This window comes from Thermobia domestica, chromosome 12, assembly GCF_964235325.1.
Source record: "Thermobia domestica chromosome 12, izTheDome1.hap1.1, whole genome shotgun sequence".
Lineage (NCBI taxonomy): Eukaryota > Metazoa > Arthropoda > Insecta > Zygentoma > Lepismatidae > Thermobia > Thermobia domestica.
The window spans coordinates 170,175,665-170,203,346 of NC_137465.1; the positions used below are offsets into that span (position 1 = coordinate 170,175,665).

At 35.0% G+C, this 27,682-nt stretch overlaps 1 protein-coding gene across 2 annotated transcripts in view; it reads left to right on the plus strand.

The window, feature by feature from the left end:
* Positions 1–27,682, plus strand: part of LOC145666822 (UV-stimulated scaffold protein A-like) — a 60,191-nt gene that overhangs the window by 18,458 nt on the left and 14,051 nt on the right. For both annotated transcript variants that reach the window (XM_081734391.1, XM_081734390.1), the window contains exons 5-10: positions 2,563–2,683; positions 7,953–8,414; positions 11,040–11,171; positions 14,358–14,468; positions 18,311–18,501; positions 25,822–26,201. In XM_081734391.1, the coding sequence (XP_081590517.1) occupies positions 2,563–2,683; positions 7,953–8,414; positions 11,040–11,171; positions 14,358–14,468; positions 18,311–18,501; positions 25,822–26,201 (1,397 nt within the window). The remainder of the gene's footprint in view (positions 1–2,562; positions 2,684–7,952; positions 8,415–11,039; positions 11,172–14,357; positions 14,469–18,310; positions 18,502–25,821; positions 26,202–27,682) is intronic.

Sequence of the window (27,682 nt, forward strand, 5' to 3'; positions counted from 1 at the left end):
TTTACTATTAGACCGGCACCTATGGCCTTAAACCCATCAAACGTATGAGGGATAACGTCCCTCGGTGTCGCCGAGACCACACAACACTATTTGCGGAAAGTATTTTCTAAAGTACAACACTGCATATTTTACTTCGAATAGGCTATAAGCATAATCCATACATTAAATTGTTCTATAACTATCTCAGGTTAAGCTTTTTTAAATTCATTCAGTGCATTCAGAACTTTATAAAGGTCTCATGTTGAATGTTGTTGCATACCTTAACGTGAAAGCACCTGATTCTCCCAAGGAAAGTCTAAAATCTGATAAAGATCACTTTCAATGTGATCACCTTAGTTGTACCAATAATACACTAACAAAAAGTTCAAAAACCCAGGTGGGTTTTAAAGTGTTTTTTTTTTTTTTCAGGCGGGTCCAACCCGAAAAAAAAAAAACCGAGTTTTCTCGGGCTGGGCCCACTTGGGCAAACTCTGTAATTGTACATTGTACGCATAACAACTATCACTGTTACGATCAGAAGAACGAATTGTCGATACATACACAGCATATCCTACATCAACACGTGCATCTTCAATCACATTAGACCGCCTCTTTACTATCAAATCTTCATGGAGCTTTTGTTGTTTATTTCCAGTCAATGTAGTGTTTTTCTTCTTGTAATTGTTCTAATGTACATACAATTCATCATTGCATGAGCGAACCATTAGGCTTTCAGAATTGAGCGCCACTGAGATGGAATTAATTTCTCTTTATGCTCTATCAGTTACTGTTAATTATGCAACCACGCATAACATCACACACATTTAAATTTTCGTACAGCTTTTTGACATATCGTTGTTCAGCAACCGAATACTTGTTTCCTATCAACATGTCTTTTTATACATGCTAATTTCGACCCAGTTTTCCTCAGATAATTTCCGGGGAATCCCCACCTCCTTTAGGGAATCCCTTGCGCACATATTTCAGAATTGCGACATACACATTTCTGAATAGAGTAGGTTTGAAGTCTTTGACGTGACCATGCCGTATTCGCTCTATCATTCAGGGTTGTGGTGATATAGAGCTCTCAAATTCATTTTCCCACAATTTCGGCACTTAATATCTCTGACCAAAGTTGCAGATTACTTTTTTTCTTGTCTTGATGTCCCCTATATAGTGGTGTATAGTTGGTGCGCGAGTTGTCGAACACCCAGTATATATCCAGCATAATTTTGGAACGCCTGGAACAGTTATAACCAAACTTAATGACATATGCCTTACAATCTGAAAAAGAATACTAAGAATACTAGGGAAAGACAGTCCTAGCACCTGTAGGGACGGAAATGTAAAAATAATCTAAAAGCGATCCATATTAATGTCGAACCCGTAGTTTTCGAGGGCACTGAGATGAGTAATGTCACTTCTGATGCTGTTGAAGTCCACGTTCGGCTCCCATCGGCATGAGGATGAAAAGGGTTGGATAATGGAATGTCCAAATTGCCCAAGATTAATATCGAATCCATAGTTTGGTGTCTATTCCTATGACATTTAAGCCCAAGTTTAGTCGAGTACAATTCTGTAGAACCTCCGAGAAAGTAATGGTTCAAAAATTCTGCTTCTGAAGAGGGAAACGAGGAAATTTTCTGTTTTGATTTCTCATCTTCTAATCATAAAATGATGAATATGAGGAAACGGTTGAACTGTTTAAAATTATTTTTTAACATGGTTAGAAGTTGGAATTTTGAAAAAAAAAATGAAATGAAATCTTTGAGTTTTACGTCCCACGGTTATGCCGGTTAGGCTAAAGGAGACAGTGATGATGAGAGATGAGTGAAATGGTGCAATGAAGAAAGTGGGAGGAAACGGGAGAACCTCGAGAAAACCCACGAGCACGGGGTTTGTCCACCACAATGTTCACTTGGCTGGAGCTGGGATCGAACCAGGGACCCTAAGCACCAGAGGTGAACGCTCTACCACTGAGCCACCGCGCCCCAAGTTGGATTTTTATCATTATACATATCAAAAGATACCTAACCGCTTAGCCACAGGAGAATAAAAAGTTAGGGTACTCAGTCATAAGTGTAGAGCAGCCTACGCAATTGAAAATGTCACCACATTCTCTATAAATTGTTTGTTATTTCCATTGTATTCGTAACATTGCACCGTTTGCAAAATAAGCTTTAATGAGTATGTTAGCCTTAAATTGAATATAAATATGCATGAGGAGCGTTTTTTCAAAACTCGATAGAGCACAAAACATCCTTTTTACAGGAATTGCATTTTTGTTATTATTGTACATAACCTCTACACACAGCATATATCAAGCTATGCCAATTCTGATTTCACAGCTCGATTGGTAGCATAAAAAACATAAGTATCCCATATATACACCGTTTCTCAAAATTTGTGTCTATCGAGTTTGGAAAAAACATAGTATATATATATATATATATATATATATATATATATATATATATATATATATATATATATATATATATATATATATATATATACGAAAAATATAGTGTGTGTATATATATATATATGGAGCATATTTAGTTTAGAATATGTGTCTTGTAGGTGGACTTCAATAATTTAATACAAGAAACCGAGCTAGAGCGAAGGAGACAGGAAGAAGAAGAACAAAGGAAGCAGAATTTATTACAAGAGCGTCTAAGAAAAGCGGTACAGGAAATGAACGGTGAGCTACCGAGGATCACAAATAAGGAACAGATAAGGATGGGGTTCGTGTTATTCAAACTGATTAAATAGTACCAAAAAGAAAGTATACGTTAAAAATTTTATTTATCGTATCAGATATTTAATTATTTATATTCAAATTTGTATACTTCATATGGATATACATATAGATAGGCCATAGACTCGACAGGTGCGATATTTCGTCCATGTCCCCACGGTCTAGCACTTACATTTTTCTTCCTTATTTCAGTACAGTTCGTCATGCTAGCTTGTTTCAGTATAAATGAATTTGTATTGGATACTATGCCTTGTTATATATAATAGTGATAGCAATATCATTTATCAATGTATCGTTAGTCTACTGCTTTAGCTTGCCAAATTAGCTAGCGAACACAGTTTTGGGTATTTATAACGAACCAAATAAACTTAAGTTTTGGAAACTTTGTATTCATATTTGAATAATTGGGTCTAGTTCGTTATTGGTTCTGACGTTATTATTCTTAAATTTTTAAATATAGATAAATATTTATAATAATAATAATTTTTTTTTTTTTGGGGGGGGGGTAGGGAGGCTTGACCCTCTTAGTGTCTAAACTATTCACTTTATATTTAAGTCTTGCGTACCTTCTTCCTCCTATTTTGTGGGAGTGTTTTGTTGTTCAGTGAATGCATACTTCTAGAAAGTAACTTTTTAATAGTTTGTTTTCAGTCAACTTGTTCGTGTTAAAAGAAATTCAATATAAAGATTAATTTTGTGTTTTATTCATTAATTCGTATTATTCCCGTTTTTACGTTTTTATCCCAAACTACTGAAAACGTTTTTATCCCAAATTAACACGTAATTCGAGGTAGTGTCTTTTATCTTCGCTGACAGTGAGTTGGTGGTGGTAGTACGCTTATTTGATAATTCATGGTTTTAAGTATTATTATTGATTGGTGGCGTAATGTTGTACAATATAAATGATGTGACATTTGTGTGAGTTACTCGGTCATAGGATACGGTTATCACATGGTTTTTTGTTTTCGTGTTCGTCCGAGGTGGATGGTATAATATTGCGAGTCATTTTTTAATGTGTATATATTATTTTATTCTTAATGCGCATGAGTTAAAATTTGTTATTTGGATATTGAAATAGTGGTATTATAACTGTATGTTTGGAAGAAGATCAATGAAAGTAGGGCTGATTACGTCATTGCCAAGTTACAACTTTTTGCGTTTGGTACTTGGGAATAGTTTGTTTTTCTTTTTTATGTTGTTTCACTGTTCTGATAATCGTTTGAAATTTTATTTATTTTAGCGGAATGCCAACTAACGCACTTCACTCGAATAATTTACTGGAAAGGATGGAACACTATTTATATCTTACGCTTCTCTGTAAGATTTAACTTAAGTGTATTTTATACACGGTAGGCCCTGATAGTATCAAGTATATATAGATTCGTTAAAAATTGGTGGAATTTCAGAAATAAATTAAACAGTTCTGCACTGTCTTGTACAGAAGAGAAGCTATCTGCGTTTGAAATATTCTAATCATCATTCTTCGATGTGTGCACCCTTTGTCATGCAGTAGATAATAATCAAATTCTTGCCATATTTGATACTATTTTCGGTGTTATAGCCTGCAGCGTGCTATTATCAAACTACAGATATCTTGGTAGGGTGTTGAATATGGTAATACGAAACTGGTCGACGAACCATCTGGGGAAAAAAAAGAAAGAAAACATTTCATAGTGCCAGATCCGGTAAACAAGATGGATACGGGATAAAGTAGTTGTCATGATCTATAATACAGCCAAACTACTATGGGAATACTCCATTTTAGAAACTATAAACTAATTGTTAGATGACAGCAATAGAGGTTAATACATAATGTAAAGAATACAGTGCAAAGTACAATGCTTCTGCATTTATTTTTAAAGTTTCTCCTCCGAATTAATCCATTCTCATTTTTGTTCCGTTGTCGCAACATCTATCGATAATAGTGCATAGAGTCTTTGGTTCGATCCCATCTCGCGCCAAATGAGTTTTGTGGTGGACAAACGGTGTGCATGGGTTTTCTCGGTTCTCCCGTTTCCTCCCACTTTCTTTATTCCACCATTTCATTCATTTCTCATCATCACCATCTCCTTTAGCCTGGCCGGCATAACCATGGGACATTAAACTTAACGATTTCATTTTATCTACTACTGTTTATCTACATATATGAAAAAAAAAAAAAACTTCACTAGCAACATCAGGAACAATCATACATGTTTCTCTGTAATTTTATATCAGCGTTTTTTTAACGCAGTATCGCATCGCAGTTTGCTACATAAAATCACAGAATTGTAATCGGAACGAAAGTTCCGTCATAAAGTGCATTCATCTGTGATCATGATTTATTACCAATTTGAGAAACGTATTTTTACAAGAAAACAGTTTAATATAGTTTTTTTTTTCTTCGTGATATCATATAGTTGTGATAAATTTGCCCTTGAAAACTAGACGTTTCCCTCTAAGTATCTCTGGTTTTCAGTAATACATACCAAGTCACTATGGACCGCGCACCATATTACCGGAAACTGACCTTAAAATTGACGACAAAGAGACTGTGTGCTCATCGACGTTTTATAACATATGAAAAATATGCGTTTCAATGGACTTCCGAAATGGAAGACCTCAGCTTTCTTTTCGGGGGCGCGGTAGCTCAGTGATAGAGCGTTCACCTCCAGTGCTTGGGGTCCCTGGTTCGATCCCAGCTCGCGTCGTGTGGCCTTTGTGGTGGACAAACACCGTGCTCGTGGGTTTTCTCGGGGTTGTCCCGTTTCCTCCCACTTTCTTCATTCCACCATTTCACTCATTTCTCATTATCACCATTTCCTTTAGCCTAACCGGCATAACCATGGGACATAAAACTAAAGATTTCATTTCATTTTTTCAGCTTTCTTTTCGGAAATCAGATAAGTAACTAAAAATGGAACTTCAGCCGTATTTCTTCTCTATTGTTTCAACATATGGGGTAAGAAGTTCATAAATGATATGCCTACATAGTTATTATATAACATTGGTCCAGAGATATTTCTTCTCTACGTCCGCTTCTTTTTTATTGGCGAAAGAAATTTAGCGTTTGGTTTACAACAACAACAACAAAAAAAAGGGAAAGGCATGGTTAGGACATCATTTGTATACGTCATGAATTAGGAAATTAACACTGTGTGAAATTAAGTTAGTGTTTTGTCAATATATATATATATAGGTTAATTTCGTGGGCTTCATAATGCCAATTCCCCGTTTCTTGACGACGTTACGGATTCAGTGCTCGATAAAAACCTCATGAACACATTGAAAACCAAATACCATCTTAAGCTATCTGTAGAATGAAAAGTTAGTAATAATGAAATGAAATGAAATTAGATCTTTTAGTTTTATATCCCACGGTTATACCGTGTAGACTATAGGAGACAATGGTGGTCAGAAATGGATGAAATATTAGAATGAAGAATGTGGGAGAGCCACGAGAAGACCCACGCACATGATGTTTGCCTATCACAAAGCCCAATTGGCGAAAGTTAGTAATAGTAATAATAATGTCACCACTTTTTCTGTATGTCACGTTTCATTATCATGCGTGTTCGTTTTGTTTTTATTATTTCATGTCCATGTAAGACAGTAAAATAAATAATTTCCGTAGCAAAAATGCTATACAAAAAGTATAAATTGCGATACAAATTTAAATTTGTTTAGGAAATTTTTAAACAAAAAACAAAAATAGATAAAATAATATAAAAAATTATTGTAAATCAGCACCGTACACCGGAAACTAGTGTTGTAAATATACAAATGGTGAAACTGTGTAAGACTGGACTGAGATTAGAACCCGAGTTTCCGGTGTACGGTGCTGATACGGTAACCACTACGTACATTATTCCAGTTCCTAGGCAGATATACATTCTCTCCCTTTTGATGTTTGTGCCCTGCCATTCAGACCATACGGACCGCACCACAACTCCTGTTGTGTTTGGACAGCCTAGCGTCCTAATTACTGAGCATCTCAGGCTCTAATGTTTGAATTTAAAACATCAACGTATTCATTTCCGTTTACGTACTTCTGTATTAATATATAATAATAAGTAAAATAAAATATTAACCTAAATATATTTTTTTAATTTTATATATATATACGCTCAAATTTTTCGATAACTTCTAGCTGTTAACTTTTACGAGTAAGAAAATTCGACAAAATCCACCTAGTTACATTCCTATTTTTGTAATGTTGTATTCCAAAAACTTCCTATTTCACTATCCTAATGTTGATATTTTTCTTTTGTTTACTACCAAGTTACCATCAATTAATATTACCTGTCATATTTAGCGCAATTAATGAAAACACTCTGAAATTATAATCTAGTATACAGGACTCCTCTTTTTTTTCTTTCATCCATTTGTTACAACATTCCTACATCTCGAGTCAATATTTCTTTTTCATCGGTGGAAGAAACCCCTGAATACGTTAATGTGTAACGTTTTTATTTCCTGGCAGTGTTGATTCCGTGTTTTATCATATTTAGTTATTGATCCCAAAGTTTATCAAACATGCCAACATCCTGGTTTAATTCCGGGTTCCCGGGTCTAGTAAAATATGATTCATATGTAATTATTTTAACTTGTGAAGTATTTTTAACTTGTTTATGAAATATTTAGTTTCCAGTAGATGTCTTGATAAGCCTATCTTGGCAGGTTGAGTGTATATATATATATATATATATATATATATATATATATATATATAATATGATATTCGATTAATTGCGGAAATAAGCGATTTTATCACACCAGTTCCTCTATAGGTACAAATTCAATTATATACAAAGATTAAAAATGTACAAAGTATAAATCTGTTACTTCCTCTATTAATTAAATGTATAGTATAATATAATAGTGTATAACGCATGAAAATAGGATTATTATTATTATTATTATTATTATTATTATTATTATTATTATTATTATTATTTACGTCAAAATGACAAATACAATTGGTTACAATATTCTATATTATAAGTTTAATAGAAAAGAACTAGCCTCTGTAATCGGCTAAATTTAGACCATAGTAGAGAAAAACGAGGTTAATATTCTTTATTTTAATTACCACTCTTCAAACAGATGCTTTTAACAGTATTAAACAACTTGGTTATTCACGTGTGAATGTCCTGTATTGTTACTGTACCTTAGGTTTCTGTAGAGTGATATTCATAAGTGTCACAATGTGATTTTATGCTTTTTTCTTCAGAGTTACAACCAGAAATGTCTCAGACGATAACAGCAATGAGCAATGGATTTTCTATTCTTCTGCCCCGTCCTGAAGAATTCTTTGTTATTGACAAAGAAGATGAATCAGACTCCTATCCAAAACTGCCAAACGCAGAACCTGTACCTAGTACGAGCAAACAAACTTTCATTACAGAATCAGTTCCTAGTGTAAGCAAAAAAACTTCATATTGTCCTGATGGAAGCAACACGAAAAATACTTCGTCGAAATCTCATGAAGTAGAAAGTGAAGATAAGAAAGTCCCAGAGTCAAAATGTAGTAGTAATCAAGAAAAAAGTGTGCAAGGCAGTGGTGATAGTATAAACGTTGCTTCTAATAATGGCGAAAGTTCGGATGAAACTGACAGTGAAGATGACGCCATAGATATGAGAGAATTTGGATTGTTAAGTAGACATGACAAGATTACAATAGAACTTAATCCAGGTAATGTATTTTTCAATTAATGTATGTACTGTAATAGAAATTTATGTAAAAAGTATGCTATTTTCTTTCCCTTGAAGGGTTGTCCAAGTGAACATAGCCTTAGATAACGGTGCAAATCATTTATTCTGAGGAATAAATTGTTACTTTGTTTTTGATAGTTTGCTTATCATGTGTTGTAAAAACAGTCTGGTCTGCTCCGCTTACAAGGGAAGTTCGGGAGGAAGTACTTGCCTGTACAGAAACTAAGCATACCATTTGAAGGACTAATTCATGCTAATTACAACGTAATAATAACATATCTGTATGGTTGAGAACTGTGCGAGATATTCAACTTGGAAATTTATATTAAAAAAAAAAAAAAAAATGAGTATATGCGCATTTAAACGCGTTAAGTATTCTCTCCTATGGCGGTGCCTGATAGTTTGAACTTGCTACTGCTTGATCACTGGGGTCCATTCACAGACAAATTGTTCATTGCAAGTTGGATGACGAATGGCAAAGACATAATGGTTGAGTATATACCAAAGAACTGCACATGATTTGTACAACCGTTTGATATGTTTGGATTCCAACCAATCAAAGATTATGGCAGGTTTGTACATAATATCAAAACTTCTTAATCCGGACGTTATGATGTACCAACGAAACAATCAAGTTCCTGTCCATGCTAATGAAACAGTTTCGATTACCGCAATACATTGGATTGTTTCAGTTTGCGTTTCACAAGGCAGGTTACCGAACAAATTATATACCTTTTGAATCACCTGTCGAATTTGCTTTTCGCTTTGGTTATGCGAACTTTTCCCTTGACGTATGCAACACAACTGCACATATAAAACGGTCATGGTGCAAGGGAATCTTTTGCCTGGGTCTTTTCTTCATAGAACAGAAGAACACCAGTGATCAATTTTCATCTCTAACCTATCATTATTGTCAACAGTATAATGACTAATTTTAACTAACAAACCCGTTAGTTATTGCAAAACAGTTTTCTCTCTGTTACTTCCAATAGATTTCAATTCGTATGTCAATATTCTTTGTTAATAATTTTGTACTTAACGCGTTTAAATGTGCATATACTCATTTTTTCATATAACTTCCAAGTTAAACCTCTCGAACAGTTCTCAACCGTACAGTAATTTTATTAGCTTGTTATAATCAGCATGAATTGATCCTTCAAATGGCATGCTTAGTTTCACTGCAGACAAATGCTTTGTCCCGAACTTCCCTTGTTAGTGCCGCTCAGCAAATCATCCTTCGTAATTGTATTCTTTTGTTATTGTTTAACTTATATTTCTTACACTACGTAATGTATTTTTCAACAAAAATGATACAAAACTCAGCTATGCTCAGTCTTCTCAGTGAACATTCCTTGAATACTGCAACAAATTCATTCCATTCTATCACTCCAGAGATCTTACAAGCCTGGTACGCTCCGTTTCTATGAAGGCGAATTTGTAGCTGTTGGTGCAAAACATAACTCTCCGGCAGAATACGTAGAACAAACCGCTTGTGACAAGAGAAATTTATCATTATTTCATTTCGAAAAGTCTTTTGTGTATATATTGTGAGTCTATATAAATATTTTTGTTCCAAGTAACTTAATATCAAATCAAGATTATATATATATATATATATACCAACCTTGGTGTACAAATGCTTCCTTTCGGAGTTATAGGCTGCCGAAAACGTGAAAAAAAAAAAAAATAATAACTTTAGACATCCATAGCTCCAAAACTATGGGACCTACCGCAGTCAGGTCAAGTCTTCATTTAGGAACTAGTTTATGCCCTATCAAAATATCCATGTTTCAGAATCCAGCGGTACTTACGCAAAAAATTTTGTAGAGGTGGTTGGTGAATACTTCAAATTATATGCCCGTAGTCAAACTGCCTCTATAAAAATTATTGCGTAAGTATGTTAGGATCTTGACACATGGATATTTGGATAGGGCATATACCAGTTCCTAAATGAAGTCTTGACCCGACTTCGGTAGATCCCATAGTTCTGGAGCTATGGACCTTTAAAGTTTATTTGCTCATGTTTTCGGCAGCCTATAACTCCGAAAGGAAACATTTGTGCACCCAGGTTGGTCTATACATTTCTTCTTATCTTGGTGTGAGTAATCACCTCCCAAACGTTGTTGTGTTGTTTTGAAACACCCTGGATATACAGCAATATCTATGAGTAAGATTAGAAATTTAAAAGAAGTTTGTGTCTAGACAGAGAACGTAGTACGCAAGGAAAACAAGAAATCTCACAATATTGATAAAAATGAGGAGTCAACATATTACTTTAAAAATTATGACATTGTCTTCTTCCTGCTCGACTTTTAAACACTGATTCGTGCTGAAATCTCCCTTTGTTAATTTTACTGCATACTTGTGTAATTCATTTCCTAAAGTTTGGTAGGTTCTGAGGCGAATTGGTTGTCAAAAGGCTGCAAATGTTAAGGAAGGATCATTCCACTGGACCTTGTGCAATTCATTGATTTGAAAATTGACTTGTGAAATTCCTATGGTCACGTCTTTTCTATTACTTTATTTTTGTGTAAATTAAGAGCAATATTTTGTTTCGAATGTTGTTCTAGATAATGATTTCTTAATTAAAATTACTTTTAAACAGAGCCGGTCAAGATAGAAGAAACTGAAGAAAATGCAGCCGTAATAGAAAATATACGTGATATGTATACTTTGATCACAAATCGCTACCTTCCATGTGTGAAGAAGTGGATTAGTATTATTACAAAAGCATCAGGTAAGAAAGTTTGAGATTCGTTTGAGCATTGTGTTGAAAGGACTTGTTTCATTGAGTGCAGTTAAATGAACCTCATCATAGATGACTTGTTCCATGTGTAGTATTTATGGTAACTGATCTTGAGATATATATATACAAGTGTATGATAGGTGCTTCTTACGTGTTCCTAGGTTAATCAAGGAAGCAAATATTTGTATCGTTTGCAGGATAAAAGTATTTGACCATGTTAGGCTTAACTGTTATATCCTTAATGACTATGGAACTTCTGTTTATAAATACACTTGATTATTGTTGGTAATTGGTCATACTGCAATCCTTGCAGCAGAATTTCGTAGCATATACCGGTCTAACAAATACCGATAGAAGATACAGCGTTCAGATCAAATCACCCAGCGACTTGCGTGTTTCTGAAGAGTCAAAGAAAAGTACCAAAGGAGCCATGCTTGAAATGAGTAAAGAAATAGAGATCTATATTGACTTCGCTTACAGATGTAGAAATGCTACAGTGAAAGCATCCATAGAAATGTGTGTCACCAAGTTTTAAGTGTTCAACATCATTGCGTTTCATCTGACTCTTCCATGCAGAGTGGCCCAAAAGTAGGTATACAGTCATAGTACTGCCATAATTTGTTGTTTGTAACTTCTTTTCTCCTTGTCTTTTCACATATCTCGATTTCTTGAATGAGATAGCTGGTAACTTGGATGAAGAGCAAAGAAAGTGGTATCTTAAAACCTATTGGAAAAGTGCTGACAAGCAAGGGACGCGATATCGAGACTCGAATTGCTCAATAAGAGTTACATATACTGAAAGAGCATCAGGTAGTTAGTAAGTTACCAAATTATTAGCTGCAGTCCACCAGTAGGGAAAAAGTTATGGGACTGTAAAGTTCAGAGCCTGGTGTACGAAACCCACACAAAACTTAGCATTTGGCTTGTTCCTCTTTGTATTGACAAGAGATAATGAACTCTAACGTATTCCCATCACAGAACATGATGCTTGACATAAGAAAATCTGTATGAGAAGAATTGTCAGTGTTGCCGTCCATAGAAATTACAATGTTGCCCGAATAAGAACACCGCGAAAAGCTTGGTTTGCAGCGAATGAAAGAGTGAACACAACGGTGTTTTGACATCATGTTTTCGTGGTTCGCACGGAACTACGTTTTACATAATACGTTATTTAGTTTGTAAGAATCAAAGTAGTTATACTTCTATTAACATTCCATAATGTTATTTCAACAGAAGTGCAAAAGCTACCAAGAGAACACTAGTATGAAAATGCTTCGCAAAGTAGACCTCATGATAAACCTGTGAAAATGTCATTCGGGTTCGCATCGGTTTGTTCGTTGGGCATTTATCGTGAGGCATACCGACAGACAGACAACACAAATGCTGAGCATCGCGAATCGTAAAACTCGGTTCGTATATCATCCAACGCCGTAATATATCATCCAAACGGGATACATGGACATCGCACCGGAAGCATTCCAGACACGAATTCAGTACTGTTTTGACTCCCTTACCACATAAACGTGTTATCACTGCGCGTCGCTGGCTATCATCGATGTGCATATTGTACTAACTGTTTTTGTTTGGATCACTCGATACTTTCTGCTCTTCATATCAATTGTGTGGCTTAACACTGTCATTTACATAACTATCTCCCCTTACCAAACCAATACCATTTGCTATTGCACACACAAACAGGTTATTCATTCTGTTTGCCATAGACTCTCATGTTCACTTTGCAGCCCCATAATTTTGCCCTACTGGCGGACTGCAGCTAATTACGTGATCACTTCATGATTGGTGCTCTTTCAAAATATACTTTATAACTCGTATTGTGCAACGAAAGTCCCGAACGTACTATTTCCCTGTAAGCTTTTCGAGGTATTCTTATTCTGGCAACATTGTAATTTCTATGGATGGCAGCACTGACAATTCTTCTCATACAGATTTTCTTATGTCAAACATCATGTTCTGTGATGGAAATACGTTAGAGTTCACTATCTCTTGTCAATACAAAGAGGAACAAGCCAAATGCTAAGTTTTGTGTGGTTTTCGTACGCCAGGCTCTGAACTTTACAGTCCCATAACTTTTTCCCTACTGGCGGACTGCAGCAAATAATTTGGTAACTTACTAAGTATCTGATGCTCTTTCAGTATATGTAACTCTTATTGCGCAATTCGAGTCGATATCGCGCCCTTTGCTTGTGAGCATGTCGGTACATTATGAGCATGCACCAACACGTTTAAGAATTTATCGTATCAGGGACAAATTTGATAAAACAGGTTCGGACACAGGTAAGGTACTGACTCGGACAAAAGTTTCTATCGTAATGTGTGTCGCAGCCTTCTGGGTAGGCTTGAAGAACACTGAAATATTGAATGAGGACATTTCGAACACTTGCACGCCTGAAAATTGTAATTAAGATTTAGGTGCCTCTGTATACCTACTTTTGGGCCACCTTGTATATTACAGTAATGAAAAGAGACTATAATTTTCGTATATCCGAGTCTTTTTTGAAATGATTTAACTTTGAGAACCATTTTCCACTGATGTAGTGTGATATGCTAAAATTTGAAACTAAATTGTAAGAAAAAATTTATTCAGGTTTTAGAGTGTGATTTGATTAAAGCAACACAGTTTCTAAATTGTTGCTCAAACCTAACACTAATTTTTATTAACACTGTAGAGAAAGCAGTTGTTTTGACAAGACATTTTCATAGCGATGATTTAAAAAATGTTTACATTGTGTCTACAGGAAACTGATCAAAATATGTAGTTCTATAAGATTTGAATTTTTAAAAAATACATACTTGAAGAAGATGACAAGGAATCATTAAAAAGTATTGGCAATTTGTCGTCAGCTTTGGGTACTCCAGTTCTTACAATTTCAATTTTAATTATTAATAATGTATCGCATTACATCATTAAGGCATTTTATTTAAGTTATAGTTTATTTTTAAAAATCAACATCATTATCGCTGATATAGTACTAATAATGTATTTTCAAACTACTAGTACTAATAATGTATTTTCAAACGAGCGACATTTCAAAAAGAATCTTAGTTTGTTTCATTCCATTAGTCGTAATTGTAAAATTGTATTAATATAGGAGTTTGATTTTTAAACATACCTTTGACATGTGTGATTACTTATAAGAAACTGATTTTATTTTACAGGAAGCTCTGATCAATTGAAAAGAGCTATTGATATTAAACTGTCTTTAGAAGGTATGGTTTCTAAATACGATGAATTACAACTGCCCACAGCAAGACAAACTAAAGACTCAGGTATGTTAACCGTCATCAGTAATTTTGCGTTTGTATAAATATAAACCAGTAAAAACGCAGTTAAGAACAACCATAGGAATTCATGAATCTGGCTTAAAGTTTGCAAGTAAGAACTTACATTGCACCATCCGGAGCGTGTTATGCAGCAGAGGTGGCCATTCTTTTTTAGGATTGAGAACTGCTTTTTCTTTCAGAAATCGCTGACAGTCTACTTATCTGTTCACTAGCTCACTTGAGCAAATCATAAAACTATAACAATGATCAACACAGATCAACGGGGCTACCTTTGATGACTTGTCAGTCGACTTAGTAGACTGCGATCGATACTTAGGGCACCCTGTTATACAGTGCTTGAGTTACCCTAATAATAGACGTAATCACCCCGAACAGCTGCACAACAAGCTGTTTAAGCGGCTAGTCTGTTGTATAGATGCAAATGTCTGTCGTGGGTATAGTATCTCATGGTTGTTTTCAGATGTACCCATCCTTCCCAGGGGCTTAGGTGCAACCTCCCGCACGCACAGATCTACCATTCTCTCCCCCTCTAAATTTATCATTGTTCGACCCAAGAGTACCTTTCTTCTCAAATTTATCGTTCTTCAGTTAAGTTGTACTATTTTCAATGAAAACTTAAGATCCCCTATCATTCTCTTAGGCCCTAAAGCCCGCCCTTATACACTCGTGCTTCTTGTAGATCTTGGTTCGGGCCATTCCTTGAATCCAGCTGGTGGTCAGGTACTGTCTTACCATGTCCCACACGTGCTCGATAGTATTTAGGTTTGTAGAGCTTGCAGGACAGAGTAGAACGCGTTTACTGAGTTGAGCATGTTTTAGCCCTGGCGGTAAGGAGATGCTATTTATCCTTCTGGAAGATGAAGTTCGCCAACGTGTGCAGAGAAGGTCGGAAGATAAAGACATTAACATCACGAATATTTGGGATGCTTGTCATACTCCTCGGAATGAAGACCAGATGCAAGCAGGATATGTAGCTTATCTTTCTTCCATAGCAGAGTTCCAAGTGTGGGTTCTGTATGGCGAGTGCGAGCACACTCGATTTTCCCGCTCACGTGCACGTCTACACGGCCGTCACTACATCCGTGTCAGAAATTACTTTCATCTCATCTCTAAATACAACTACTTTCCATTTATGAGTTTGGTAGTAGCTATATAGTTAGTATACATGTCTTCGGCGTGGAGTCCTAGTCTGATGCCAGCTCCACGAAGTGGGCTTTGTGGTGGACAATACAGTTTGCTTGAGTTTTCTCGGGGTTCTTCCGTTCTATTTTCTTTATCCCATCATTTCGTTCAGGATCATTATCATGTCTATCTAAGCTCTGAGCATAATCTTGGGATGCTTAAAAAAAAAAAAAATCAACTGTTTAGGATTCGTTTCTCACATGGTAGGCAGTGGTGGCTTTGATTGCGAAAGAAATCCTCATGGTGTTAGGGAGGCTCGAAAAATGCTTTTAATTGAAATACATTGTACATTTCCGGTGGGTTTTTTTTTTTTTTTTTTTTTTTTTTCAGAGTCTTACCAATCGTAACTTCTACTCTATTTAAGCTACTATCATTGTCTCCAATCCAGTGTGAGTTCGTTCTGAAACTTTTTTCTTTGCCTTGTCCTTTCTGAAACCCTAATCAATACATTGTCCTTTTTGCATGAGTTTTATCTGTTGTTCTACTTGACGAGTAAAAGATAAGGTATTCACTGTTCAAAATCTTGGGGTCTATTTTCATGCTTTATCGTTTCCAAAAGTCAGTCCTGTAGCCGAGATTTCTTGTGGGGGGCACGGTGGATCAGTGATAAAGCGCTTACCTCTGGTACGTGGGGTCCCTGGTTCGATACCCGGCCAAGTAAGTTTGTAATGGACAACGTCATGTCCGTAAATTTTCTAGGGGTACTTCTGTTTTCTCCCACTTAACTCATTCCACCAGTTTTTCCATCGTTATTCACTTGTCTTAATCATTGTCTCCCTCAGCCTAACGAGCATAGTCATGGGACGGTAAACTGAAAGATTTCATTTCATTTCCGAGATTTCTTATAGGTTTGAAACCAGATTTAACATTTTGATCGACCAGACGTAAAGAAACCTTCATCGTTGCAAACAGGTTTTAATTTTGGTAGACCAAATGTAAGCGTAGTTGCCAGCTCGTTACCACAAGGAGATAGGAACCCATTCGTGACTATATGGTTATCGTACGCGCATTCGGCGCGGGAGACCAAGTTGAATTCCCGGTGAGAGTTCATGCGGTTTGGATCCCACGTTAAACTGTAGATTTACGTCTCATATAGCCTCGGCGCTGTACAGGACACTGAATTTCAAATCAACTAACCAACACAAGAAGATAGCGTTTGATTTTGATTACTATTATCTCAACTGCAGAGAAATAGAAGACGTTCAAAAGGAATGTGGAAAAATCAAGTTGTTTTAGGTAAGATTATACATGTGAAAAATATATACATAGAAACAAGCATTGATCGTAGGCTGTTTACTTCTTATCAACGAAATATTATTCATCGTTAATATTTCACAGTAGAAATTGAACCTGTTCCATGTCAAACTTGTGATGAAGACTTCTTTCAATTTAATACATTGTAATCAGAAGCTAACTTTTAATGTAAGATTTCAATATTATCCTACAATTAAAATAGATTCAAGAATTTTATTTGAAAACATAAAATCTGCAAGCTGTATAATATTATTGGGGTAGGTCCTGTTAGAAAGGAGTCTGTGATGTGTCATTACATCATTAAACGCTTCATGTTCATTTTTGTGTATGATATTATCTTAACTAGTTACCACGTACTGGAGTTTATACTGTCTGAAAAATATTTTGTACGTACAGTTAATAAAAATTTTTCGGGACGTATAACTAGTAAATGCGCATATTTTTAAGTGTAATATATCTGGAAATAGGATTATTTCTAACCATTTTTTAAAGTGTAATTTGTTTAATTGTATTTGTACTTACATAAACATTTAATATAATAAAATTGCTTAAGATGCAGTAGGGAGCGTGTTGAACAACCAAAGAAAGACTTTAGTTAATAAAGTAACTTTTTTAAATAAAGTCAAAAAAGATCTTGCTCTGCATCCTTGTAATAAATTGTAACATATATTAAATGCTAATATATGCTATAGGGTACGTAATGAATATGAACAGTTTTACCTTGTACCTAATTTTAGCAAGGTTGGCATGTTATACAAAGTATATATTTCATATAGATTCATATTTTAGCTACTGTTTCAACCCTTGTCTTCCTTTTTTTGCTACGCTGCTAAATGTGACATGTTAATGAAATTATTTTGTTCTATAAAATCCAATAATATGAATAAAATACCTTTTATGATGAAAATCAATGTAATATCTTTTCACGCTTCCTAGTTATAATGGCCAAAATTAATAAAAATGTTCCTCTTCAAAAATTGCAACTAAGCTGGAAAGCGTTTTACATTTGTTTAATGTACTGAAAGTATGGGAAGCATATATTGCTAATTATGAATGTCTAAATTGTAGAAAGTTGTGTTTCAAACAAGGTAGCAAATGTAAAATATGTTGAATATTTTAATAAACGTGGAATTGTGGAGTGAACTTCAATTGATTTTCATTTTAATAGGTATTTTAGTTGAGTTATGGGTTTTACAGAAAAAAAAAAAAAAATAGTAAGCCACGCGTTTAGCAGCGTAGCCGAAGAAGAAACATTGAGGAAGAGGCGAGGAAATCCTGCAAATGTTCTCTTTTACAATTTATTACACGGATGTAAAGTAATATACTTTTTATCTCTTAAATATTCAGTATGCCTATAGCATTCATCAGAAATATACCTTTGTATATTTTAGATGATAGTGATTCAGATTTTGAAGAAGTTGAGGAAAAAGAAGGGTATGAGGCTACAGTAGGGGAATCTCCACCAGTGCCTTCAACATCAACATCACAAATAAAAGTAACTACCAAAAAAGCTAAACAAGAAGAAAAGAAATCAACTTCTGTCAGAGAATGGTCCATTTGGGCAAAGGAGAATTATGCAGAGGTAAATAAACTTATCTACGTTGGAGTTTATAACAACAATAGATAATAAAATAAGGCAGAAGAATAAAGATAGACATAAACTAAAATTAATTCGCTGGAATTAGAGGCTACGAAAGAGTATGGCTGATCAGATTCAACTAATTGACACAACGCCATTATTAAGGACTTTGGTTTACCAAAACTCCTTTATATATTTCCCGTGTCTGTTCCTAATTTATCCGTCTATCCGAGAGACGAAATATCTCAAGAGCTACTTGATGGATCAGCATGAATTTTTATCCAAAATGTAGGAGGTCAGAAGCTAGGAATCGAGTTTGTTGATGAAGGTAATATTCAAATCGGAAGTAGTGTAAATCAACCATTTCCGGTGTTAATGTGGATTACTACTATAGAGCAAAAACAGTAACAGATAGAGAGAATCTGTTTCCTGCAATCAATTAAACGTCCCGAGATTACAGTTCATCTTTAACTCTCTACTAAAACCGAAAGTGATTGATAGAAATACACTACATCGTCCGGTTACAATATTGATTTACATTCAGTAAAAACGATACGAGATAGCGTTTCTTTTTTTTTTGGGGGGGGGAGGGGGCTGGATTGATTTAGCGTTCTAAGAATACAGAGGTTGGAGCAAGTCTGTGTACAACTGAACCGCGCATGCGTAACCTATTGACTTGAAATTACCATGAGGCAAGCAACAATATTTCGTTAATCACGCAGTAGAGTAGTGTGGTCAAGGGTAGTTTGATGCCGCCGAAACTAAGTAGACTCTGAGAAGGGTTCACTAGGTATACGGACAAAATCCCGCAAGCAAAAATCTCGTGGGTCCAAAATCTTGCATGGCCAAAATCTCGGCGTCCGTAATCACACGGGGATAAAAACGTGCCTAGCCAGAATCTTGCGTGGCGTAGCCAAAATCTCGCCACCTAAAATTTCCCTTGACCAAAATCTGGCAGCACAAAATCTATCCATAACGATTTACTCAGTGAGTTTCTAGGGTCTATAATAATAATAATAGGAGAAAAAAGAAGAAAGAGTTGAATAACATGGGGTCCAGAAATGCTTACTTTAGACAATATATTACCTGCTTTTCTCAACTCTGAACGTTGAACTACTTGTTTAAATGTAGATGCACTAGACCGGGGTTCATATGTACAAGGGAGCTTATTGATGAGGCAACCTTATTTTCGTTTTGAGCATGCTGAACAGTTGGTCTCGCATGTGTATGAATGTGTTTAAGTAACCTGTTAAGGTCGTATGGCCATGTAGTGATAATTGTAAATAACGTGCTATATACCAGATAATGTGCTATATATCAATATCATACTGCAATATTACATGTAAATGTAAACTATTATAGAATATGCTATAATTCATTACGAATATAATAACCTACTTCAGACAGCAATAGAAGTCATAAGAAGTCAAATTCCGAATAAGAAGGTTAAAGAACAGAAATACGTAGAAAAACACTAGGAGGCCTATGTTCGATTTTTGCAAAATGTAAACAAACCCGGATTTCGGTTATGAAGCTAAAATAGATAAGACTTTATTGTATAATGTATGATTAGTTTTTCCGGGCATGAAATATAGTTTAGTTCTAGCGGTTTCATCCGTAAAATACTTTATTAACCGTCAAAACCATATAAAGCATCTTACCTGGCATATTAAATTTGCCTATTAACACGACTGACGCCATGTTGAAAAATTGGTTTTCGAAACCTGGAGTAATGTTATAGAAGATCGCAAGATAGTGAGTGCAAGATTATCAGAAGGTCCTAGACACTATAGAGTGAAATAGGCAAAATAAATTTTGCCTAAATTGAAGCAAAGACTCCTCCAATAAACTTCAGTATGGTCCATTTTATCATATCTACAGTATTAAGAAATAGGCATTTTGCCTAACATGCGGTCTCGAGAGATGATCACACGAAGACGACTTATGTATATGTTATAATAGAATGTTTGCGAAATATTTAGTTTATTAAATGATCTAGGGAAGTTATTGTAATGATCTTGATTAAATATACCCCTTGAGGTTTCTGTAGTCGGAGCCATGACCTGGTAGTCCAAGTGGAATGAATTACGTGTAGTATTGTTCTGAGAAATTTCATGTTAGTTTGTAAGCAAGACTGAAGTTTAGTCTGTAAAGAGGAGTTAATAGTACAGAAATGTAGCAAATTTCTCTGTAACCTAACAAGAATCTTGGTTGGTCAGAAGCTAATGTTTGGTTTTCTAAGTTCAATATCCGTGTGGGATTCTTAACAAAAATATGAGTCTACATTTATTTATTTATGTATTCTAATTGTAAAGAGAAGTCATAAAAAAATGAAAAACTGGTGGAACGTCTTCGTTAGTAAAAACGGTCACGTATGTTAAGCTAGCCTTAATTTGTGGCCATTTAATTCATAAAAACATTAGCCATCACTACGTTTCAGAAAATTAGATATTAACTAGTACGTATATGATTATTATCTATGATGTATAAATGCTGACAGACGCTATGGGATAAATAACTCAAGTATGAACAATCTTCGTGTGTAACGCTCATTCTATCGTGAACTATGTTACATATGCCCTGATTCTAAATGTTTAGGCAATACACGAGATTATCTGGAATAATTCAGCACATTAATGCACTTCATATATATATTATTATTCTTCAACGTACATCTTGTTCGACACCTTAAAATATTGTACATACAGATTACACAAGATGGTTCCTCGTTACATCTATATCTTTCTAGTTACTATAGCAACGACATTAAAACAAGTAAACAAATCGTCATAGCAACGATAATACAAAATATTATAATACAATACAATATACAATTATAATACATAGCAATACAAATATAATATAATATAATGCATAGCATTATAATACAAAATATTTCAATTATTTCTTTATATAATTTCTTCTTCTTGATAGCTTGTGCCTTTTTAAATAGCTCATTTTGCCCGTAAGTATACAAATAATACTTAAAAGTACATAAGAATTATACATTATCGTTTTATAATGGCTCCCGAATTACTGTGACTTCTTTACATTGATCACAATTAAAGAAATAAATCCTGGACCGTTAGGCATTTCGTATACAATAGTTACCTTAGTTTTTGAATAACCTTCGTATATATATAAAAAATTACAATTCATAAAATAACATATCATTTTACCTCAATATCATTTTTATATTTATTCCATAATCAATTTTATTTTAAGTCTATAAAATTACCGACGATAAGGAGATATTCAAAATGTGGTACGTTTGTTGGTTAATCTTAGGTCCTACATAAATTCTTTAATTCGATGCCATTTACACATATTAACAATAAAGTTGATGTACGTTAAAATACAAGTTAACCTATTTCATTTATTCGGGCATAGTTAGCATAAATTTGATAGACAATATTTGTATCGATGCATAGATGTAATTCATAGAATATGAGCGAAGTAGAATTACAATGAAATCAGAACAAGATTCAAAGTGAAACAAAAAAAAAAAAACAATTAATATCACAAAAAGAATAACACTTTCAAATATATATTATTATTAGTTACTATCATTTAAAGGATTTAAAACATTGTCATTTAAGTTTAAATTACTGTTTTTATTTTCTTGCGAATCCTTACTAAGTTGGCTTTAATCCAATCCACTTCAAGGGGCCGCGGTGGCTCAGTGGTAGAGCGTTCACCTCTGGTGCTTGGGGTCCCGGGTTCAATCTCAGCCCCCGCCAAGTGAACTTTGTGGTGGACAAACACCGTGTGCGTGGGTTTTCTCGGGGTTCTCCCGTTTCCTCCCACTTTCTTCATTCCATCATTTCATTCATTACTCATCATCACCGTCTCCTTTAGCCTAACCGGCATAATCGTGGGACGTAAAACTCAAAGAGTGACATTACTAGAAAATTCGATTAGGTTACATTAAATAGCACAATCTTGATTACAGTCCTGCGTGTTGTTAACTTCACTACTTCTTTGGTTTCTATTTCGAAAATATCTGCCACCTAAGTAATTATTACGAAATCGGGGATTTCGTGAGAAATTAGCTCGATTATTTACATTATTTCTAGAAACGGTATTATTATTATTACTGTTTCTTCTGAAGTTAGGTTCTGTCGTATTGTCGTTACGGGTAAATCTAACATTACATCTTGTACTAGGATTACATTTCTCTCTAACATGTATATTTCGAACAGGAACATAGTTAGCTTGATTTCTATTACTTTGCAATCTAATTTGACGTTCATAATTTTGAACAATCATAATTAAATGATTGAAATTTATACATTGTAACGAGATTTACTTGCTGAAGCTTAAACGGTAGTAATATTCTCACTGAGACGATAATACGCGACTCCTGTTGACAAGGATTGATTTGTTTCAAATCATTATACACTATGATCACAAAATCAGTAAGGCTTTTATCGACTTTCGGATCAAAACGTCGATTCCTGATCTGAGCATCCCTGTCTGCTAACGAAGTCATTTTCGAAATTAGCTAGCAAGGCATTTTTGAAATCAAAATAGTTACGCAAACTATTGCTAATTGCTTCAGGTGTCGAACTACAAACAGAACATACAAAATATGCAGTATTATCTTAAGAAAATTGGCCTTACCTATGCCAATTAACTCGCATTCTTGCTAAAAATTTTCTAGAAACATGCTTGCAGGGATGTCTTCTGATCTGCCACTGAGTTTAATTAGTGACCTTATTTCACTGAATTTCACCTTCAGATGTAGTTTTCGGTGCGTATAATTCCTGCGAGGTATCCTCCTTTCTTCATTCTCCGTATTTGAAATGACGTCCTCCCTGTCAGAACAGATTTCGGATGAATTGTTGCCTTCTTCGCAGTGTCTTGGTTCACACTGAGGGCAAGATCAGGAGTACAGTTGACCGCACTGATCTTCTCCTTAATAATATGGATTTCTTCCTGCAATCTTTGAATTTGATTGGCATGTTCGTTGACTTGGGTTTCAACTACGTCAACATTACTTTTCACCAATGCAAAGCTATGAACAATCTGTTCTATCCTATTGTCAGTTACTTCCGATTTGGTATTTATCTGTTCCAATCTGGAAAACAATTCATGTCCTATTTGTCGTGTCACTTGTTCCAACCTGGTGTCTAATTTGGAATCCATTTGTTCCAATCTGGTATCCAACTCATGTCCTATTTGTAGTGTCACTTGTTCCAACCTGGTGTCTAATTTGGAATCCATTTGTTCCAATCTGGTGTTCAATTTGGAATCAATGTTTCGTGTCACTTGTTCCAACCTGGTGTCTAATTTAGAATCCATTTGTTTCAATCTGGTATCCATCTGTTGTGACATGGAATTAATTTGTTGTCCTAGCTGTTATAAAAGTTTAACTACATCTGATGAAGTTTCACTTCCAGGAACATCAACTTCTTCAATTCCGGTATTCACATTCATTATGGGTCTTCTGTAGATTTTTCTTTTATTACGAAGCAATAAATAATCTGTGGTGATGAGAGATAGTTTACTTTTACTTCTAACTGATCTCCAAAGTAACAAAGTCTACGGTTTCGGCACCATATAATCTGTAACGCTAATTCTGTCGCGAACTGTGTTACACATGCCCTGATTCTAAATGTTTAGGCAATACACGAGATTATCTGGAATAATTCAACACATTAATGCACTTCATATATATATATATATATATATATATATATTATTCTTCAACATATATCTTGTTCGACACCTTAAAATATTGTGCATACAGATTACACAAGATGGTTCCTCGTTACATCTATATCTTTCTAGTTACTATAGCAACAACATTAAAACAAGTAAACAAATCGTCATAGCAACGATAACAAAATCTCAATATGATACAAAATATTTAAATTATTTCTTTATATAATTTCTTCTTCTTCGTAGCTTGTGCCTTTTAAAATAGCTCATTTTGTCCGTAAATACAAATAATACTTAAAAGTACATAAGAATTATACATTATCGTTGTACGTGTATCACGAATTTTTATACTTTAATCAGGTGGTTCCAATGTTAGCTATCAGTGGGATCTAAAAGTTGCTAAATTGGATACGTGTGCTAAAATTCAGCCCTTCCTTTGGAATCCTTAGAGAAAAGTTGATAACCTAACTTCTGAAAACTGTATCAAAATTTACTTTATGAGAAACGTGTGCTGCAGTGTTTATAGTTCTTTATCCTTTCTGTGAGTAAAAATGGAATCTAATTCCTGATAAAGGGAGGTATTAAGTCATCTTCTACAACTAAACTAAAATCAACTTTTTGCAAAAGGTATGATGCGCAGTTTAACTGATACTGATCATTCTATCAACTATGCAATTTACGTCTTTCAAGTAGCAACTTTTGTTATAGTCTTCTTACTGTATCCCACAATAGTAAGAAGATTGGAGTTACCTACTTTGCTCTCAGAAAGGTTTCGAGGGAGAAAGAAACCTGAAACGTATGTGTCTAGTTCAGTAACTTTTATATGTCAGTTGACAAAAGTGTCAGTGACATCTTCATACCTCAAATTACTCACTTAATGGTATTTATCAATCTTTCTTTCACTATTTCCATAGTGAAGGATACTCGCCCACTTATTCTCAGGGACTCATAATGGCTCAAGTCCTTTTTCACAACATGATCTTCACATGGGGCCGCGGTGGCTCAGTAGTAGAGCGTTCACCCCTGGTACATGGGGTATTTGGTTCGATTCTAACTCGCACCAAGTGAGCTTTGTGGTGGACAGACACCATGTGCGTGGGTTTTCTCGGGTTCTCCCGTTTCCTCCCACTTTCTTCATTCCACCATTTCATTCATTTCTCATCATCACTGTCTCCTTTAGAGCCTGCATAATCGTGTGACGTAAAACTTAAAGATTTCAATTCATTTTCAACATGATCTGAACATTGTTTTTTGTGCCTCAATAGTGATAATTTCTGAATAATGCGTAAAAATTTTTATCGATATTTATGATTGCATACCTTTCCCAATAGCTGTAGATTCCATATTATTTCATCATATAGCAATGCATGTAGCCCTAATATTAGTGCAGTAACTTATTTTACTAATAATCTTTTTATGGGTGTTTTAGGTTTTCTTTTCGATAGATTCTCCTTAATCAGAACGTCATCATCATTACTCAACAGAAAATTAATTTGAATCTCTGTGTGAGTAGTGTAGCCAGATGTTTTTTTGTAACCATGTCCCTCCTGATATATTGAAGGTAAGATTGATAAGAACATTTGAGTAATTTGAGATATGACGCTTGATAAGACTGTACTGTTCTGAAAATGTCTAAGATGTACTTTGTTTTCATTGAAGGATCCAACAACTGCTATGTCAACATTTATATCTAAAACTCTGAAATCTGAGCAAAAATGTAAAAGACCTGCCGATGAGTCTTCAAAGAGTAACGACCGAAAGAAGAAATCGAAGTGTAATATAAAAACGGAAGATGGGCCCTCAACGTCAGGACTACCTTCAGGCAAAATGGAAGCGAGTACGGAACACGGAAAACAGGAAGATTCAAATACAATTACGAAAATAAAGAAAGAGGATATTTCAAAACCAACTACAGAAAAGTCAGACGATAGTAAGAAAAGTCGAAAGGAAAAGTTACTTGCTGTAGCCCCGAAATTGCCTTTTGATGTTGACCTCTATCACTGGGAAGATGAAAATGTTGTTGCTCCAACTATGCTGACGTAAGTATTAATACATTTTTAATCTGTACGATATCATTTTTAATATAAATGATACAAAATTCAAAGCACTATGGTGACTCAAGTTAGCATTTCTCTCAAACGGTGGTTCGCGGCCTACAAATGGTTTTCGAACTCTGCCAAACTTAGTCAAAAAAAAAAAAAAATCGAGTGAGTTGTTTACCACACACTATAGTTGAGAATCGATAACAGGTATACATTAGATATAACTAAAGGATTGCCCGTTCTTCGCACGGGTAAAGTAGTTTCATTTTGAACATAAAGGGCAATGGGGGTGGAATTTGGATTTAAACGGCATCGGAAGTGTCATTGTTCGTTTCAACGATCCCGAAAACTATGGATTCGATACTAGTATCGATCATTTTAATATATCTCCCCCTCCCCTAAACTACGGGGCTGAATTTGTATTTAAACTGTATAGGAAGTGTCACTGTTCATCTCAGCGATCCCAAAAACTATGGATTCGATACTAATACCGGCCATTTTCGATCATTTTTAAATCTCTCCCCTTCCCCTACCCTAAGTTGCAGCGTCAAAGTGAAATGATAAAAACCACCCCAGGCCCGAACCTCATCTATGTTGAAACTTTGATTAAGATCGGTAGGGTGGGGAAAGAGTTATGAAGTCACAAACATAATCACTTTCAATTTTATATAATAGATTGTAATAGGTTATATGAGTGAATCATAATAAAACATGGTTTTTAAAAATATGCACGTTTTCTCTACTAATACCAATATCAAATTAAGGAATTTTAATTAATAGTTTTTAAAAGTACCAAAGTATGCTGGTACTAACATACACCAAGTAAAATAATAGATTTGCTTTCGAAGGGGACAAGAGTTGCATAGTCTGAAGAACATTCTAACTAATACAGGTGGTCCGGACTTGAAAATAGTTTGAGAAACGGTAACTTAAAGTGATACAGTGCCCATTATTGGATCGCAAAATTGCGATTTCGGTCGTAGGTTCGCTTCTTATTAACATGGTAATGGATTAGTACCGTATGTATTATTTTCTTCCTCGTACCGTTTTTCTTTAAAACTTCTTCAATTATTTTATCCATCGTTAATTTGTACTTTTCATGATGTTTACTTATATGTAGAAGTCAGTAGTATATCGTAAAATTTAAAATAATGAAAAAATTAAATACTTTAGACACGTAAGCGCCAATATGAAATAATGTGGAGGCATTACGTTAATTGGTTTTTGTTATGAATCCAGTATTAACACGTGTTAGATGTTCATTATTTTTCTTTTAGTTACGGGAGCGCGGTGGCTCAGTGGTAGAGCGTTCACCTCCGGTGCTTGAGGTTCGTGGTTCAATCCCAGGTCGCGCCGTGTGGATTTTGTGATAGACAAACACCATGCTCGTGGGTTTTCTCGGGGTTCTCCCGTTTCCTCCCACTTTCTTCATTCCACCGTTTCACTCACCTCTCATCATCACCGTCTCCTTTAGCCTA